Source organism: Perkinsus marinus, assembly GCF_000006405.1.
Source record: "Perkinsus marinus ATCC 50983 genomic scaffold scf_1104296960350, whole genome shotgun sequence".
In the NCBI taxonomy this organism is placed as follows: domain Eukaryota; phylum Perkinsozoa; order Perkinsida; family Perkinsidae; genus Perkinsus; species Perkinsus marinus.
In genome coordinates this window covers 142,390-159,893 of record NW_003206190.1, presented here as the reverse complement: position 1 = coordinate 159,893, position 17,504 = coordinate 142,390, and the positions used below count along the sequence as shown (strand labels likewise).

Below are 17,504 nucleotides of genomic sequence, written 5' to 3'. Positions count from 1 at the left end.
TACAACGGCAACGATCCTTTCACCGATCAACTCATAAGGTACCTCTGTATCGGCAGAGCCCAGTCGAGTCTAGCCTTGTAATGGGCGTGAGGGGGTAGGTCGTCCAAAACCTCCTTGAGAGTGTTGATTGCCTGGGTCTGGCAGGAGTACTTCCACCCATATGCTCGCTCTAAGACGTTAATCTGATGACGTGTTAGACGCCGATACACCGGGTCTTTGGAGAGGCTATGGGCAACTCGTTGCAGAGTGGGATACCTTCAAAAGAAAGCAGGTTCGATCCCGGCACCTGTCACATCACCACCAACCTCATCATACGTTCCTCAGGGTCAATTTTTCGGCCAAATTTAGTGCCACCCAAAACTCCCCTCGGCTGTGAGGCAGGAGTGAAGCCAAAATGGTTATTAAATGGATGAAAATATCTCCATTCCGGCCGACCCGCCTTAAACTCGGGGTAGTCGCCGTTCGTTTTCCTAACAGAAGCCACCGCATTCTTCACTATAAACCCATCGCACCTCCACCTGCCAGCCTTCTTCGTCTTCTTCAACCAATCGAGTACCTATTCCCGATAAATATGCATCGCTCCGCTCGAAATCACTCACATTGTTAACTCCATCCAGTTTCTGCTTTAGCCTATCCCTAGGGTCATGGGCCCACTCTGTGATACCTCTAAACGACATCAAAGGCTCCAAGAGATCTGGGGGCATCGGAGCCTTACCCCGCAGCCTCACCAAATCTGATGAAGACACCATTAAAGACACACCGCCGTCCCTCCGGCCCCTACCATCACTGGTGTCCAGAGTGTAGTCGATCATGCTCTCATCGAGTTGATTCCTGGCACACTCATCTCTCAGGAGCCGCTCTCGTGTCTGTCGCTGCATCATATACGGCGTCTCGTAGTCCGACAACTCGTTCGTTAGTATCGGTCGGGCCTGCATACAAGCCACCTATTCAGCATCTACTGCATTTCCAGGTCAAATTAATATTTTGCCGACGAATTTAAATTGCCGAAATATTTTGCCGTAAAATGTTAACGAAAAGAGTAAAACATTAACCAAATGGGTAAAAAATTAAATTTGTCGGCAAAATATTAATTTTACCTGGAAATACTGTAGTTTACCAGCATTGACATCACCATAATTTCAACAACATTTCGCCGCTAAGATCCTTCGGGACCATTTTACACTCTTTTCCTCGAGTACCCCTTAACACCTCACCTCAGTAGTGACGTGCTTCCTAAAAGCCTGCTTCAAGACGTCCACAAATCTATCGCTATCATGTGGCACTTCATCAGCCCCCAAACTTTCACTAGCATGCCGATACACTTCACTATACATGCCCGCTTTAAACACGTCCTCTACCAAAGACTTTACCACGCCATCCTTAAATCGCCAATGCGCAGCAACATAGTTCGGCTCCGGCTCTTCGTAACCCTCATTCTCCGTCGTTTGCATTTTCTTAGCCATTTTCTGTCGGCGCTTCGTCATTCTAACACGCCTTCGCGCGCCCCAAAGTTGCGACATATATCGATTATATTCCCCAATGAAAACCCTACACGAACAAAACATGACCACCTTCCATAGTGAAGTCGACCCCCACTTCTTCTCCTGCAGCTCGAGAGTTCTTCCTTTGACATTTCCATCCTTCGAAAGCAACTTCGATGAGGAACTGCGACGATCCTCTCCTCAAAACTACCGCTGTGAGGCTCACCCAATGCTGTCAGCCTCAGGTCGATGCTGGGTCGGGCGGACCCCACATGAAGCCTTATAATACTCCCACATACTCTCTGCGGTCTGTGGCTTTGGGAGATGCTGTACAGCAGACTAAAGACACCGTTGTTATGAGGGGACCAACATAGCCTCATCCTTCCCTCGTCACCTTCAACCACTCACTGTACTCGACTGGAGCCTGTGCTCTACCGCGACCACCCGAGGGATGTTCTCTACGACTTCTACCACTCCTGGAACGGGCGGATTTGGGAGTATCTAAGTCACTGAACCTTCCACACTCCCAGGCAGCTCTGATACGCAACAACAATGGCGATTTGGGGAGCCCAACAAAGCATATCAGCTTTATCCCTCTAGATGGACTGTATTCCTACGTCGGTGTTCTCTTCAACTCACCTACTCCCTCGCATTGAGCCCCCCCGGCCTACCCCCATCTACTCCTCCTCCTCGCCTCAGCCGTCTAACCCTCTCCAACGCTGCGAGGATATCAGCATTACCCTCCACTGTGGCATCGGACATCCTCAAGCCACTTAGCCTCACCAGGCCCCCTCTCATCACGACCACGACACGGGGAGGCATACAGCAGAGGGAGAAACCTCGCTACACAGTAGCCAAACTCAGGGTGGAAAAATATGCACATGTTCAAGTACAAGTCTTGGTGAAACTATGGAAATTCTGAGAAAATTTTTTTACTGCCTTCTGTGCACTCCTACCCGAATTCGTATGTGAATTTCTACACCTTAACTTGAACTCAGGTGAGGGAAGCGGACATATATTCCAACCCTGGCCGGCCCTACTTCCTATTACACTACTACGCACAATCTAGGAAATCCATTTCGTGTCACCGCGATAACCTAGAGCTAAAATGAAGTTGAAATTTTGTATAAACATCTTCCTAACACTATTATAATGGAGATTCACCACCCTAGTGATATGAAAAATACTAGTGAAAAACATATTTCACGACTACTGCATATCATCGCGAATATCCCGTTTTTCACCGAGTTTTACGACGCCACTTCACGTAAAACGGGGCGTGAAACTCCATTGTTGGAATATGTCATGGATCAAATTTTTCTGTCGAGAATTCAACCTCTCCAAATTGTCCCTACCGTGCCAAACAGAAGAACCCTCCAAGTTAACCAACACTAGAGTGGAGAGTATCAGAAACTCATGCCTCTCCTGCAGTCACATCCTTTTTCCTACCACTCCTTCTCCTAATCCTACTACGACCATACTTCAATGGAGGCCCCAGAGGTGGCGGCGCCTCTGCTACCACCCCAGCCGTTGATACAACAGTATCACCCTCCACTCCTCTTGGTGATGACGATCCACATTCCCTCACAAGCAGCTCTACCAAATCTCCCAGATATGCAGCGTTCTGAGCAAGGCACTCCTCTACTACTACTACTACTACTACCACTACTACTACCACTACTACTACCACTACTAATACCACTACTACCACTACTACTACCACTACTACTACCACTACTAATACCACTACTACTAGTAAGGATGAGGCGTGAATTCAGGCAAGTATTCTTTTTTAAACATCCACAGTTTCAAGTACAACACAATCTCATTAGTTTCGAAGTCCTTGCTCATTTTCTTCAGCTGTGATCACAACTTTCCTCATCGCACTATGAAGATTTAGTTACAACATACACTAGAAGTGCGCGAGAACCAATAGATATTCCCCCGAAATTCCCTCATAGTCAGAATCAACGCATGTAGTTGATCATATGTTTTTATACCCCGACACACCCTCCGCACAGACGATCAGGCTCTCCGGTGCTCGCAAAATATTCGCGCGAATTCGATGGTAAATTCGCAGCATGCATCCTCCCGTCCCGGCAGAGACGGCGCTAGCTCCCTTTAACGCTAGCTCCCTCCCTCTCCCCCTCACCTGATTGCGATTGTCAAACGTATCAGCTCTCACAGCAACAACCCCAGATGCCTCGTCATAACGCTTAGGGCCGACCACCTCTGCTATTGTCTTTGCATGCCCCCTATCAGCAACATCAGTAGCCTTAAAACAGGCCGTGACCCCTTCCATTGAGCCTTCATACCGATTGGGGTTCCTCTCAACCGTCGGAGGCCCCCACCACCTGAGGCAGTCACCAACATTCCACTATATCCTACTCCCTAGCTGTTACGCTTTATAATGTATAGTGTGAGGGAATCGGAACCTATTCTCATCTGTTGGACTCCTCGGCAAGTGGCTGCCATGCTGTAGTGCTGTTAGTCCCGTTACGAACTGTGATTGGTCCCTAAAAATCAAATATTATACCCATACCACACCTTCACCAAATTATCATGCCTATCCTAGAGCAACTCCCCGAGTGTGCAATCCACATTAGTACTACCACTACAACAAAACCATTCCAATGTCAACCCCATAGACCCCTCCCCTCCACCTGGTTACACCCCAGCCCTCTCCTCCTCATACTCCCGTGATGTTGGTGTAGTATGGGTGAGGCCCGCAAACTCGTACATTCTATGGAGAGTGTAACGACGGAAATCTTTTTTACGCCGAATCTGACAAAAAACTACCGTACGATAAAAGACGAAAATAATTTTAATTATTTGGAAAATAATTGGTGGAGTTGCAAGGGCCGCTCGAGGTCGGCCTACGAGCTGTCTCAGCTGAGTGATTCAACCAGAGATAAACGAGCCCGCGGCGCAACTGCTGAGCGGAAGGTATACATATACGAAGAGCTACACATAATAGGCCCGTAGTAGAGGCTACGACAAGCAGTGTGGTAAAACTGGCACATCACCAACCACAAGTGTTGGTGACAATATCTAAACTCTGTTAGTTTCTGTCCACTTTTCGTATTTTTTCTCGATTCGTCTACGAACTCCTATGATCAGTGAGGAAACTATTGAGCTCAGCTGAGGAAAGCGAGTACATATTTGGCAGCACTGACGACAAGCCTCCTAGATGTTTCTCGCGATCATTGATTGTCCCCACCAGTGTTGTTGGAATATATGCTTGCTTTCCTCAGGAGTTACCAAAGCTACATTTCGAAGATTTCCACACGACTTGAGGTAGGAATATATATAAAAATCCACAGAAATTCTTCGAACTGGTCCACAACTGATCCTACCCTCTCACACCTGATTCCTATCCTGTTTAGTCAACCTCGAGATATGTTGCCTGATATTCTTAGCAATCTCATAAGGGCTCTGTGGGTTGCCGATCCGATCTTCCAAACGCATCGGTGGTAGGCCCTTCGTTGCCAAGTGCTCTGCCGTAGGAACTATCTTTTTCTGTTTCCTCTGCTTGGGCTTAGCAAACCATCTCCGACCACCCAGATTCAACCAGGCTACTCCTGGAGTGTGCACATCAACTGAAGTGGTCAGACAGGACCCACAACCCCTCACTAGCTGCTTGGGACTAGGGATTAGCATTATAAAAGGATAAACTTGATAGTAATAACCCTACTACTGCCTCCCTTAGACCAGGGCTGCCTCCTCATGCGCCGAATTAGCGTGGGAAAAGATGCACATGGTCGTCAAACACATATGTTGGTGACAATATGAAAATTCTTAGGAAATTTCGGGAAATACTCCTTTTGTGTATTTCTACGCGGAATCGAACGGGAACTCCTATAATGAGGATGTTGCCTCTCGAGCTCAGCTGAGGAGAGCGAGCATATATTCCTCCAACAGTACACCTCCAAGATGCTAGTCAGCTCGCAGAGCATCCTCAAGACACTCTATTAGACTATGTCGAACCCAGTAGCGATCAAACGCCCCATACCACACCATCGCCACTTCACCCCTAATCATTGATAAAGCCGCAGATCGATTAACATTGGAAACTGTTACAAAAATGGTGACCAACACAACGCCTACGGGCGTCTCTGAATTGTTGGTGGAGACCTCCGACCCTTCACATCTTCAACCCACTTCGCCTCCCTCGTTTCCTCACGATGCCATATTCGTACCTTCCAGTTGACAATAAAAACGTCACGCGGCACGAAATTCCCACCTGCCCTCCCTCCTGTGCCGTCGCCAGTATAGTGCCAGTCAGGTCCCAAGCCACCCTCCACACCGGCCCAGCATTCGGACCGAGGTCCAAAGTCTGGACGTGTGAGAGGTTGCCAGATATCGAGCAGTTGAAGATACATACGAGGTTACTACTCCCACATACCACTAGAACGTCAAAAGGCCTACCAGTAGAAAGGAGCTTCGTCACATTATAGTCGTATAGTTCGGATGGGAGTGTATACAAACCCATTGAGAATTCCCCGAGTTTTCATATTGTCACCAAAATCATGCATCATCAATCACGTGCATAGTATTCCACTTGTGGTCAAGACGACTTCATAACAACACGAATGAGCTCATCACACAGCTCTGCCAAGACCATATAGTAATCGGTGAGAAGATGCACATGCTGTAACAAGGTGGGAAATCTGATGAAATTTTGACAAGTTTCTGTTGGTTCCTGTATATCTCCAACCGAATTCGTACGTAAAGTAGTATGGAAACTCCTGAGCTCAGGTGAAGGACCTCCAACACTGCCATATAGCAACAACCAATAGCCTCTACCTGCATAAATTCGGTGCCCATGCAACGTCCTTGGCAGCAGCCATCCGTCCAGTGCTGTCTTTACACCCCACCACGCACGACCGTTCGATCCACCTCCCTCCTCCTCCTGCTATCTCCGATCGACCACCTCCACTACTCGGCCGACCCGATTGATTATCGAGTAACTTCACCAAACCACTATGCCCTACTACGACCAGCCTTTCACACTGGACTATCGAGCTTGTACACCAGGACAGCGCTGTAGCCCCTACCGGGAGCCTCCTGAGCGCCAGAACGAGAATCAAGACACCAATAAGAAGTCAAACCCCCTACGTCTTGTCGCCATCACTCCCATGAATAACACCAGTTGGCGCCGCAGGAGTTGCTGCTGGTGCGGTACTAGTAGTACTAGTATTCTGAGACCCAGCCCTGATCCTATGCACTGTTATGACGTCTTCCAACACCCATGTGGCAAGATTAACAGGGTCCATGGCCTCATACCTACAGCATGACAACTCCAGTTAGCTGCTGCCTTATGCACACTATATTCAATCGACAAATTTACCCCACCTCCCCCTCTACTACGTTCTGACACAGCCACTAGCACTACACGAGGCCAACTTGAGCCCCCACCGACGCGGGGCGAATTGGATATCAGTAACGGCATGCGAGCTGTCCGTCAAACATGCTCTCTTCCTCCAACGAGTGGTGGTAGTAGCTAAAACAGCGGACCTATTTTGTAGGAAACCTAAGATACCCCTACATCCTTCATCGAACGCCGACACCTTCTCAGCATCATACTCCTCACAACTCCATATCGACACCACTCGATCCTCGCTACAGCTCGCTATTATCTCACCAAACTCCGGGTATGCCCAGTCTACCAAAAACCCAACCTATAACCGTTTCAATTCCACCCACACCTCAAATCAACATCATCATAGCTCTCTGCTAATACAGATCCGCCAACTCGTTCACAAAGCGACATCAACACAGCAAAAAGCCCGGCAGAAAATATTCCTTCCGAAGCTGATGCTAGAGATGCCGTTGAGATATTAAAATCCTGCAAATGTCCGTAACACATATTCAATCTTCAAGGGTCTTGAGAGCTCAACTGGTGTAATCGTCGAAGGATGATTCAACGCAGAGTGATAATAGAACTCAGTTTGCTTAGCGATAATATGGCATACGTTATCAACCGTTAAAAAGCGTCTACCAAACAACCGATCAAAGAACGCCTAGTGAACGACTTCTTCAGCAACATATACTCCACGTAATTCCTCTTGTGTTTTTCCATGCCTTTTACTAAGTACTATCACCCAGTATCACTACCTAACCTCCATATAGGGGCGTTATGAGCTGCCGAAATGCACGCCTCCAACTCCCAATCATCACCATCCTCGCTCACTTTCCAAATTAATATATTCTGCGCTGACGTACACATCGCCCTGACATGATCCGTATCTTCCACGCTCAACCTCAAGATTCCTCCCCCCAACTTACACCTTATCCCCATAATAGCTAAAACTAACGTCATGAACATAATCAGAATCGCTCGCTACCGGTACCACAAATTTTGAGTCCAAAAATCGTCTTTGCTCAGCCCCAGGCCGCCCCCGCCTAGAAGCCTCCTCCTCAACACCCGTCGTAGCACGAGCATCTACCATACCGCACCTCCCACTAAAACCAAGCAAACCCCCTTTGACAGTGGACTAGACTCAACACAGTGAGTTAACAAAATCACGCTACTCGCCACATTATCACCATCATAATCCATCTATCCACAAACACTGCAAATCATCAGCATCCTAGTTACAGTTTTTACGCTTTTCCTATCAAATTATAACCCTCCCACCTTCTCCTCCTCCACCTCAACAACATCATCATCACTCATACCTCACCTTGATCGCATCACCGATCGAAATGTAATAACAATAAAAAATTAAGCATAGATAAATAAGAGGGAAAATCTCGAGTCCACCATAGCATCAAAATCTCACTACTCTCCATCATTCACGTCATTCGTGATACAACGACAAACCAAATTCACCATCATCATCATAATAACAATAATCACTCATCATCCTTTACTTCGAATGCAGCACCATCAGGGCCTCATCAACCTTCGCACGCAGCTACAACAAAAACACCACCACTTTCATAGTAGACCCCAAAGGGCACATCCCCACCTGTGATTCCGACTCCAGTAAAATGAGCAGTTCACTGTTGTCCATCTCGAGCATCATACCTAGCGTTGAGGAATTGCAAGATGGAGTAAGATTGCAAGTCTTCATCTACCCGTGATCTTCCCGGCCAATTGCGGTTGGATCCTTTGGATCTGCGTGTAGAGTTGTTCTCCCAACATCTGCTTTTGGATAGCTGGTGGGGCTGCGGCCAAACCAGCGGCCGTCAAGGGCTGATCAGATTAATATGTCCTTTACCAACCCTTCATCCTCCTCCTCCTTACTTGTTGCTGACCAGTAGACTGTGGTGGTGCTGGTCCTCCCATCGATCCTTGTTGCTGCTGTACTTGGGGTGGAAACCCTCTGTTGGGCATTCCCATAGGGGGGCCTCTTGGGGGACCACCTCCTCCCATGCCCCCGGGAGGAGGACCACGTGGTCCTCCACCCGGCACGCCCATGGGCCCAAACGGGCCTCCCCTCACGCCCATGCCCATGGGGGGGCCACGAGGACCTCCTCCTCCACCGGGCATCATACCTATCACACAATAATCAAGTCCCGACCAGTTGCACAGACAGCACCCCTACCTTGCTGGCCACCAAACCCTCTAGGGCCACGGCCATACTGGGGGCCACCCGGCATGCCTCCCCTATACCCGCCACCTCCCATCTGAGGCCCTCCCCTTGGCACTCCTCCTCCCGAATAATACATAGGCTGCGGCTGATTGAAGCCGCCTGGTCCCCCTGGGCCGCCTCCACCACCAAACCCTCCAGGCATCCCTGGGCCGCCACCCCCCATGCCACCATACCCTCCTCCTCCACCCCTGGGTGGACCATTAAACCCTCCCATCTGCTGGGGCGGTGCCCTATACCTCTGTTGGAGCCTCTCCAAGCGTTGCTCCCTCTTCTCATGCATCCCCACATACAACGGCTTCCCCCCGATCAGCTTCAAATGCATATCAGTCACCGCCTTGGTTGCCTCCTCGTGGGTCGAAAAGCACACAAATCCGAATCCCCTCGAGACCCCTTTGTCATCAACCATAACCTTAACCGAAGTAACCGTCCCAAAGGGCTCGAACATTTTCTTCAGTTCAGCGTCGTCAACGTCCTCCCCCAAATTCTTCACATACAAATTAACCCCACCAAACCTTCCGCCCCCCTGAGCCCCTCTAGAAGCCGAAAACTGCTCCTTCAGCACGGCCGCACGCTCAGCCTTGGGTTGAGCCCTAGCCACGTACAAATGGGAGGTCTCGGGCTCCTCATCGTCATCATCAGATTCAACATCATCACCCTCCTCTCTCCCTTCGGCCTTCGCAGCTTCACGAGCTGCCTTTCTCTCCTCACGTTCACGTTCCTGTAAGAGGGAAATATTATTTCGCGCGCCACGATATTCCCCTCACCCTCTGCGCTCTATCAGCGGCCTTCTCTTCCTCATTTCTAACATCCTTGCCGTCCATCTCCTCCACCGCCGCCCTGGCCTGTTCAAATTCAGCATAATTAACGAAGGCGAACCTCCTCCCCTTAGGGTCCTGCCACAAAAATACGCCATCAAAGAAAACTCATACCACACCTTCGCCACTTTACCGTCTGCACAGCCAGGCTGGTGATTTCCCCAAAGGCCCCAAACTCCTCCTTGATCTTCTCCTCATTCCAGGAGGCCGGAATATGCTTAATATAAACGTTCGTGAAGTTTTTCGGAGTTCCATCGTTCCTGCAAAACGTTGCTCTCCCTCCTCGTCAGCACCCTCCCCCTACCTTTCAGCCGTCTTCTTGAATGGAGCCACGTAGACAGTCTTCTCCCCAATTTGCATTCCGTTCAGCTTAGCGATCGCGGCCTCTGCGGACTCGTCCGATTCAAAGTGGACAAAACCAAAGCCCCTGGACTTCCCATCGGGGGTCAAAGCGACCTTGCAGGAGAGAATGTTGCCGAATAGGGAGAAGGTGTCGTAACTGAAGACATAGGAAAATGCAAAGGTAAACGGCAAGTCGTCCGTCCTCTCCTACAGAGCCTTGTTGTCGATGTTTCTATCAAGGTTCTTAACATAGACATTTCCGGCGCCACTACGGCGTAAGGCCGGGTCCCTGTGGCTCCACATGAGACGACAGGGCCTGCCCTTGATGGGGGAGTAATTCAGAGTGTCGAGGGCACGCTCGGCGTCGGCGACGTTATGGAAGTTGATATAGGCGTAACCGAGAGACTTGCGAGTAACAGAGTCGCGACACACGCGGATGGAGGCCACCGGACCAATCTGAGAAGAGAGGAGGAAGACAGAGTTTCGGCCACTGGGCATAGGCGTGTAGACCTACTGCATTGAAGACCTCATATAAGACGGCCTCAGTGACGTCCGGAGCGAGATCACCAGCATAGAGGGAGGCGAACTGCTGACTCGGAGTACCTCCAGGAGGACCACCAGGCTGGGCAGTAGTGGCTTGAGGAGGCCCAGTAGTAGTCGGCCCCCCAGGGGAGGCAGCAGTAACTGGTGGGGTAGGGTTGGCTGGGTTAGCATTGGTAGCTGAGGGACGACCGATGATAAAGAGGATGAGGAGCCAGGACTCAGGCTTACTCATTTTTTCTTTTTTGAGCTTCTTTTAAGTTGCTGTATAATCCGATCGGACGATCGGATGGTCAACGGAAAATAACCGTCGTAACGAACTGAAACGGCGCAAGATACTCCCAGCCGACCCCAAAGGTATCTTTCGCCCTCCACCCTGCCCCCGAGACCTAATTCTCACCACACCCGCGGCCAACTACCGACTTCCGGGGACCTCTAACCATCCCAAGAATCCGTTGTCAGCGCAAATCCCCATTTAGAGCGATCAATGGCTTGCAATCACGACCGTCGTGGAGTTATCGCACGCCCTGATAATCGATTCTCTTTCGAGCCTCTTCCCTTTCCAGACTCCCTGGTTCTATTCCCACGCGTGACATCTTTCGAGCCAGTCAAATCATCGCCGCACTTTCTTGTCTTCGGTTAGGATTGGTAGTAGAGACTCTGTATGAAACTCTCATAGGTTGGTTGCGGTAGTCGCCATAGGTTGACCCCGTTACGGTATAGATGATGACCCAAAGGAGCCCATAGGAGCTTTGCTCAGGCTTCATTAGTTTCCCATATGACTGTCACTAAAGACGACGCCCATCGTCTCTGGCCCGTCCTAGAGCGTCTCAAGAAGCCCTCATCCTTCACCCCCGACACCGTCCCTACAATGGAGCGATGGTTAGCAGCTGCTGCTGACAAGATATGCTCCAACCCCAACGAGAACATAGACTGGATGCAGGTCGTTTGGGCAATTTGTGATAACTCCGCCAAAGTCGACAAACGCCTTAGTCGACGCGCCGTCCTCACGGGTGTCGCTGTTATGAAAGATATCATCCCCGCCTATAAAAGCACCGGCGTAGGTGTTCAGAAAACCAACAAGAAGTTGAGCAAGCAAGCCGAGGAAATCCTTACCTACGACACTAAACTCGTCGACGCTTACCAGAACCTGCTCACCCGCCTCAAAACGATGAAGGAGATCCGCGGTATGTGCGCCCTGCTCACCTGCGCTTCCCTCTGGACCTTCAACGACTTCGACCGACTTCTAGCAATGGTAGTCTCCAGTGCGGGCAGTGGTGACACGACGGCTATTAACACCATTGAAGGGGTCCTTAAGGACGATGCGGCGGTCGAGGTCGCCACCAAGAAAATAGTCATAATGATTGGTAAAGTGAAAAGTCCTCAGCAACTGGTCCATCTAGCGCCTCTGCTGAAGTTGGCCAGGACCGACACTAGCAATAACATTATCGAGGAAACCCATAACGTGGCAATTAAGTTGGCTTCTGGGGAGGAGGACACTGACATCAACCGGGACTTGGATGCTGGCTTCGCCGGTCTCAATAAGGAGCGTGTGAGGAAGGCTGAGGCGGTCGTATTAGCTGAGGTCTTGGTCGTCTATCTGCGGGTATTACGAACGTCCCACCTCTACCCTAAAGAGGTGATAGTGGAATGTCTCAAAGGAGTCGGGGAAAAAGCAGATGCTGCCAATTTGGAGTTGGTCATCGAGATAGCGCATGAGCTCCGGGACTTCTTCACAGAGCAGCTGAGTAGTGGTAGTGACAGCGGCCCGTTATTGGCCGCTCACGCCGCACTAGCACTACTCAAGTTAGCAGGCTCTTCGGCAGGCAAGGCTATTGGAGAGGTACAACATGCAATGGGGGGATATGCATATGGTCAACTGACGTGTGTTGATGCAATTCATAAATTCTGAGGAAATTTTGGGAAATTATTGTTCTTTTTTGTTTGCGTCTGTCCTAAGTCTTCCGCACCTACATACAATGTAGCTTTGGAAGCTTCTGAGCTCAGCTGAGAAAACCAAACATATATCCTAACACTGACGCAAGTCGGTTTACAATATCCTTTTTGAGGCAAATTCACTACTATAGGGTATCGGAGTGAATCGTGGCCCGACTGTGCTTTCCTCTCAGCCGGTCCAAGCAGCCCTCGCCACCTGTCTCGAGTCGTTACCGAAGCTTCTACGGCTACTGCTTAGTCAAGAGGACGCCACGGGTCTCCTCGAGGGTCTCTGCCGAGGCGTTATGGGCGTGGATGCCACCCTAGGGGGTAGTAAGAATGCCGCACCATGGATGGCCAAGGCCATGGGCGAAGCCTTGGTCACCACACCCTTCGGAAGGGACTCTGCACATACCTTGTTGGAGATATTCACTAAGTAGGCAAATGGCTTCTCCGGCGATATTCACTAGCAGGTGTCCCATTGGCAGGTTCGGCTCGGTCCGAGGGTGCCTCGATGAGGAAGGCATGATCGTTGGACTTGATTACACTCATCCAGTTTGCCTCTACTGGACTGCCATCGCCGCTGGGTATCCTCTACGTATATGTAACAGGGCTTGTAGTTCTTCATTATAGGTTCCATTATGATCCCGAATGCTCGAAGGTTATAGTTCCTCAATTTAAAAGATTCTCCCGAGATTTGGACCGCAGTAGCGGCAGCCAAGCCAGTGGCACTATCTCCGTTAAACGCAGAGGAGCGAACACAGGTGAGAAATATGTCATCCATACCTCAACTATTTGAACTTGACGATACTACTAGGGATGCATCATAATTTAGAGCGTTTATTTTTTCGAGGCAAATTTGGAAAATTAACTATTTTTCGCTACTGCAGCAGTAGTTCAGACCGCGACTTCAACAAAGCTTAGATGACCCTTACTTGCATATAATGGCGAACGAGAATTTCGCACCACTGATCCGTGCGAATTCTCTTAAGGATAAATTCGTCACGAATTTTCCTCATATTTACATAGTATAGCGATGAAGCCTTGTAGTCCCCTCACATAGGAAGCTGTTACTAGTATTTTGTTATAGGTGAAAATGAGGAGAATAACGATGAAGTGTCGGCTTCCCTTGAGGACTGCTGGTTGTGGTCCGATGCCATCCGCAGTAAACGGCAGAGGTTAACCGTTACGACTACCACTTCTAGCACTACCGCTCTCAAGAACGCTGCTTTGCGATTTCAGTAAGTTTAAAAGAATCCAACAACCAACAACACTGTCTATCCTCAGGCCCGTCACTAGTCCGAAAGATTGGCAAAATCGTTTGCCTTCGCTCTGATGCAGTTCGAGCACCCAACGTTTTCTATTCTTACAAAACTAACTTTGTGTTCTTCAATAACTCAACAACTTTCGTCAACAAAATATCATCAAAATATTTTTGTGGCGCGCGAAATTTTCACTCATCAAGAGGTGCCCATTTATTTCCAACAGGACTGCTGTCCTCCGCCGCCTTGCCAAACACTTCAGAACCCCAGTTCTGAAAATGACATCGCAGCCCGAAGTAACTGAAAATTGAGGAAATGCAAGAGTGAGCAAGATTTCAAGTGGTAGTCATTACGGTCCTGAGCTTCGCAGACCAGCAGTAGCTGCGACAACACCATTCATCTGCGACCACGACTTAGCCGCTACTGTAAGGCCGACCCCAGCAAGGGTGGATAGCCGTGCCTTGATGAGCCAGGTCTGACAAGCACGTGTGAGGAGGGGTCGATTGCTTGGAGGTTTTACTCTGTTGGGTTGCCAAGAAGCGCCGACTGCAATTTCGGATTTGCCAGTATCTCCGTTACGAGTGGCCTCCACTGCTACATCGACGTAGTTGGCTATTGCTGAGATGTGTTTATCTTCAAGGAGGTTGTAGCACTGAAAACCCGGTGTATGGTAACCCGCAGAGGTTCGATCCCGGCACCTTCCGTTGCATGACTATAAGCTGATGGTAGGCAGCCGTGACGGACTTAGTGGCGCTATTGTATTCACCGACCAACTGATAGTCACCACCAGTTGGTATATAATTCGAATCTGCCGAGGCCGAGGAAAAGGCTCCAACACAACGGTAACTGTGGAACGCCCGAATGAACCTAAGATACGTTCGCCGACCTACCCCAGAGATTCGCCGTGGGCATCTATTCCAGTTTGGACCCCTCCAGAAAGACCTGCCGGAGTCATCTATGCATCCTATGAGTAGCTGTAGCTCACCAAAGTGCGTTCGTCCCCAAACCCATCCCGAAAACGAAGGACATGTCGTCTCCTCAGCAACAGTGGAGGAGGAAGAAGCCACCGAGCTGCCGCTGACACCACAGCTCTCGCTGGTCATAGAGGGCGCAGTGCTGGGAAGACCACCACAGTTGGTAGTGGTGTGATGACTGGATTCGAGGCAGACGCCATAGGAAGCATCTTTGTAATCCACGCGGAAACCTAAGGTACCAAAATACTTGTCAAGATAGGCCCCACATGCTCGACCACATATGTTGGTGACAATATGAAAATTCTGAGGAATTTCTAGTTGGTTTCTGTAAACTTCTACCCGAATGCGCATATGAACTCATCCATAAGTGAGGAAATTTCCAACTTCATTTGAGGAAAGCGATCAAATATTTTCCAACACATATCTCACCAATGTTGTTATCGTCGATGGTCGGGCCCTGGCCTAAAGTGCCAAAAATAGCAGCGGTCGCTTCCTCCTCTACACCAATCGGACGGGATATAAAACCACTGGCTGATAAGCCACCCGAGGTAGTCAAACGCAGACGGCCAGCCGCGGTGAGAGGGGACCATGTACCCCTGAATAGGATGTAGAGAAAACATATACTGCAGGTGGTACTCACTCGGGAGGCAGAGACACTTTCATCTGGAGTCCGTTCATTCCTGTATCGAGACCCTCTACCTTTGTCATAGCCCCCTTGAGATCGAGACTGTATGGTATCTACAAGTATCACAGTTAACAACACCGTGTAGGGGGAAGGGGAAAGATGCACATGGTCAACTATGTGTGTTGATAATAATTCCGAGGAAATTCTCTGGGAAATTTTTCTCACTTTTTGTACGCCCTAAATCGAATGTAGATTTTCTCAATGTAACATTGAAAACATCTGAGCTCAGCTGAAAGAACCCGACATATATTCCAACCCTGCTTACAGTGATATTCGCCTCAACCTTAGCGAAAGCCGGCTGCTCTGGAGCAACAGAGAAGGAAAGATGTACCTATACGTAGGGCATCATGAGAAGCATACTCGAGAGGCTTATTACGGCCTCAGCAATGTTGTCGTTGAGCACTCTCTGTCTGGCCCTTTGCATGAGCAAGTGTTGCGATAAGGCTTTGGTGTATCGATCTACTGAGTCGTCTATAGGAGTGTAGAAGCGAGGGGGCACTAGGATGAAGGACGGCTCATGAGGAGCATCTTCCTCTGTCGTTTGAGGAGCGCTGGGCCTGATGAACAGACACTTCTCCACATATTGGTGATGGCGACAGCTCGAGAACTGAATGTACAGTAAAAACAACATGTGAAAAATTTCGGCAAATTCTTGTTTGCTTTTGCACACTTCTACTCAAATTCGTACGAGAAACTTCTACACTTAGCTTTGAAAACTCCTGAGATCAGCTGAAAAAAGCGAACATATATTTCGGAGCTGTGAACTCAGAAGATCCTAAAGGCACTTACCTTGTCTCAGCTGTGGGATAATGACTGTTCTCTTCTTCCAACACCGAGTGAGATGACATTTCTCGAAAAATGTCAACTGCCCAGAAAAACTAATCGTAAACAGAATAATGAAATTGACGCAGCTGAAAAGGAGCCCTTTTCATCTCCTCGTAGTAGTAGTTTCCCAACATACAATACCGTTCAGTGTAACCATGACTAACTTATACCCTCGACTAGCTACTCCTACTACAGTCTGGACGAACTGAATACGACAGCGCAGCATCGTACGAAAGTATTAGTATGTTCAAGCAGATACAAAAGTCACAATTTAGCAAGGAAATACAACTAGAGTGAATGATGGCGAGTAACACAAACTCACAGTCTTACATCACTAATCCGACTAAGCCCATCCAACAGGGCGACGGTACAGATACATTGATTATTAATACTCACTGAGTAGGTTCACTTCATCGCACGATCACAACTTAGAACACGACACGGGCCATGCAGGAAGAAGTTGCCAAATGGCTGAGTATCTACTACGACAACAACCGGACAAAACGCGTAGAACTGTATACAAAGATATACCAACGATTATACGAGGGAATGCACCAACGATTATACGAGAGGATGCAATAGAAAAGGAATCAAATTTGAACGACTGTGACAGTCTGAGCTGGCGTCTTCTTTGGTCCGTCTTCCTCTTCTCCAATTCCTCCATTTTCATCTAAATCTTCATGAGCAGTGTAAGCATGAGCTCGTCGTTTCCTCAGTACCCACAGTAGATATAGATCATACACCATAGGAACCATAGAAATCAATAAGGCCACCCACAAGCCTATCATAGCGCCCAATGCATAGTGACTAACATCGTCAACAACAGAGGCGTTGCCAGAGCACCAACCCTGTGCGGCTGACTTGTTCCTGTTCATACCATCAGTTAGTATAGTCTCGTCCAAGCACTTCTGAAATGTAACCGCCTCAGGGACCCCACGAGTCTGATAGTTGCCTTCTGCTATTCATTGGTTCATCTGCTGAGCAATCTTCGAACTACTGCATTGCACAGTAGAACACGACACTGTAGTATTGCCGATATCACAG

General features: G+C 49.0%; 7 protein-coding genes across 7 annotated transcripts; 1 reads left to right on the top strand and 6 right to left on the bottom strand.

Annotated features, from left to right (window-relative positions):
* Positions 1-26: 26 nt before the first annotated feature.
* Pmar_PMAR013269 (conserved hypothetical protein) lies at positions 27-1,484 on the bottom strand (the record flags this gene model as incomplete). Its single annotated transcript, XM_002772880.1, has 5 exons — positions 27-255; positions 306-495; positions 596-733; positions 782-929; positions 1,215-1,484. 5 exons carry the CDS (start codon positions 1,482-1,484, stop codon positions 27-29), a joined length of 975 nt encoding a protein of 324 aa, XP_002772926.1.
* Positions 1,485-1,707: 223 nt separating this feature from the next.
* Positions 1,708-1,982, bottom strand: Pmar_PMAR013268 (hypothetical protein; the record flags this gene model as incomplete). Its single annotated transcript, XM_002772879.1, has 2 exons — positions 1,708-1,820; positions 1,876-1,982. Coding segments are annotated over 2 exons (220 nt in total), but the record flags the coding sequence as incomplete, so codon positions are not given.
* A 1,940-nt stretch (positions 1,983-3,922) lies between these two features.
* Positions 3,923-5,141, bottom strand: Pmar_PMAR013267 (hypothetical protein; the record flags this gene model as incomplete). Its single annotated transcript, XM_002772878.1, has 3 exons — positions 3,923-3,997; positions 4,155-4,265; positions 4,848-5,141. The coding sequence occupies 3 exons, from the start codon at positions 5,139-5,141 to the stop codon at positions 3,923-3,925; spliced, it is 480 nt and encodes a 159-aa protein (XP_002772924.1).
* A 1,347-nt stretch (positions 5,142-6,488) lies between these two features.
* Positions 6,489-8,178, bottom strand: Pmar_PMAR013266 (nucleoporin seh1, putative; the record flags this gene model as incomplete). The annotated part of the gene is made up of 7 exons (XM_002772877.1): positions 6,489-6,534; positions 6,600-6,767; positions 6,852-6,984; positions 7,030-7,146; positions 7,675-7,714; positions 7,838-7,946; positions 8,168-8,178. 7 exons carry the CDS (start codon positions 8,176-8,178, stop codon positions 6,489-6,491), a joined length of 624 nt encoding a protein of 207 aa, XP_002772923.1.
* Positions 8,179-8,353: 175 nt separating this feature from the next.
* Positions 8,354-11,014, bottom strand: Pmar_PMAR013265 (polyadenylate-binding protein, putative; the record flags this gene model as incomplete). The annotated part of the gene is made up of 11 exons (XM_002772876.1): positions 8,354-8,401; positions 8,456-8,514; positions 8,565-8,682; positions 8,734-8,984; positions 9,035-9,800; positions 9,847-9,975; positions 10,031-10,157; positions 10,202-10,396; positions 10,451-10,695; positions 10,754-10,959; positions 11,011-11,014. The coding sequence occupies 11 exons, from the start codon at positions 11,012-11,014 to the stop codon at positions 8,354-8,356; spliced, it is 2,148 nt and encodes a 715-aa protein (XP_002772922.1).
* Positions 11,015-11,557: 543 nt separating this feature from the next.
* Pmar_PMAR013264 (hypothetical protein) lies at positions 11,558-13,959 on the top strand (the record flags this gene model as incomplete). The annotated part of the gene is made up of 5 exons (XM_002772875.1): positions 11,558-12,622; positions 12,909-13,150; positions 13,203-13,301; positions 13,348-13,478; positions 13,805-13,959. The coding sequence occupies 5 exons, from the start codon at positions 11,558-11,560 to the stop codon at positions 13,957-13,959; spliced, it is 1,692 nt and encodes a 563-aa protein (XP_002772921.1).
* Positions 13,960-14,155: 196 nt separating this feature from the next.
* On the bottom strand, positions 14,156-16,483 carry Pmar_PMAR013263 (hypothetical protein; the record flags this gene model as incomplete). The annotated part of the gene is made up of 11 exons (XM_002772874.1): positions 14,156-14,276; positions 14,330-14,451; positions 14,497-14,628; positions 14,675-14,822; positions 14,867-14,918; positions 14,962-15,180; positions 15,380-15,546; positions 15,591-15,688; positions 15,901-15,966; positions 16,012-16,192; positions 16,425-16,483. 11 exons carry the CDS (start codon positions 16,481-16,483, stop codon positions 14,168-14,170), a joined length of 1,353 nt encoding a protein of 450 aa, XP_002772920.1. The 3' UTR covers positions 14,156-14,167.
* Positions 16,484-17,504: the final 1,021 nt, after the last annotated feature.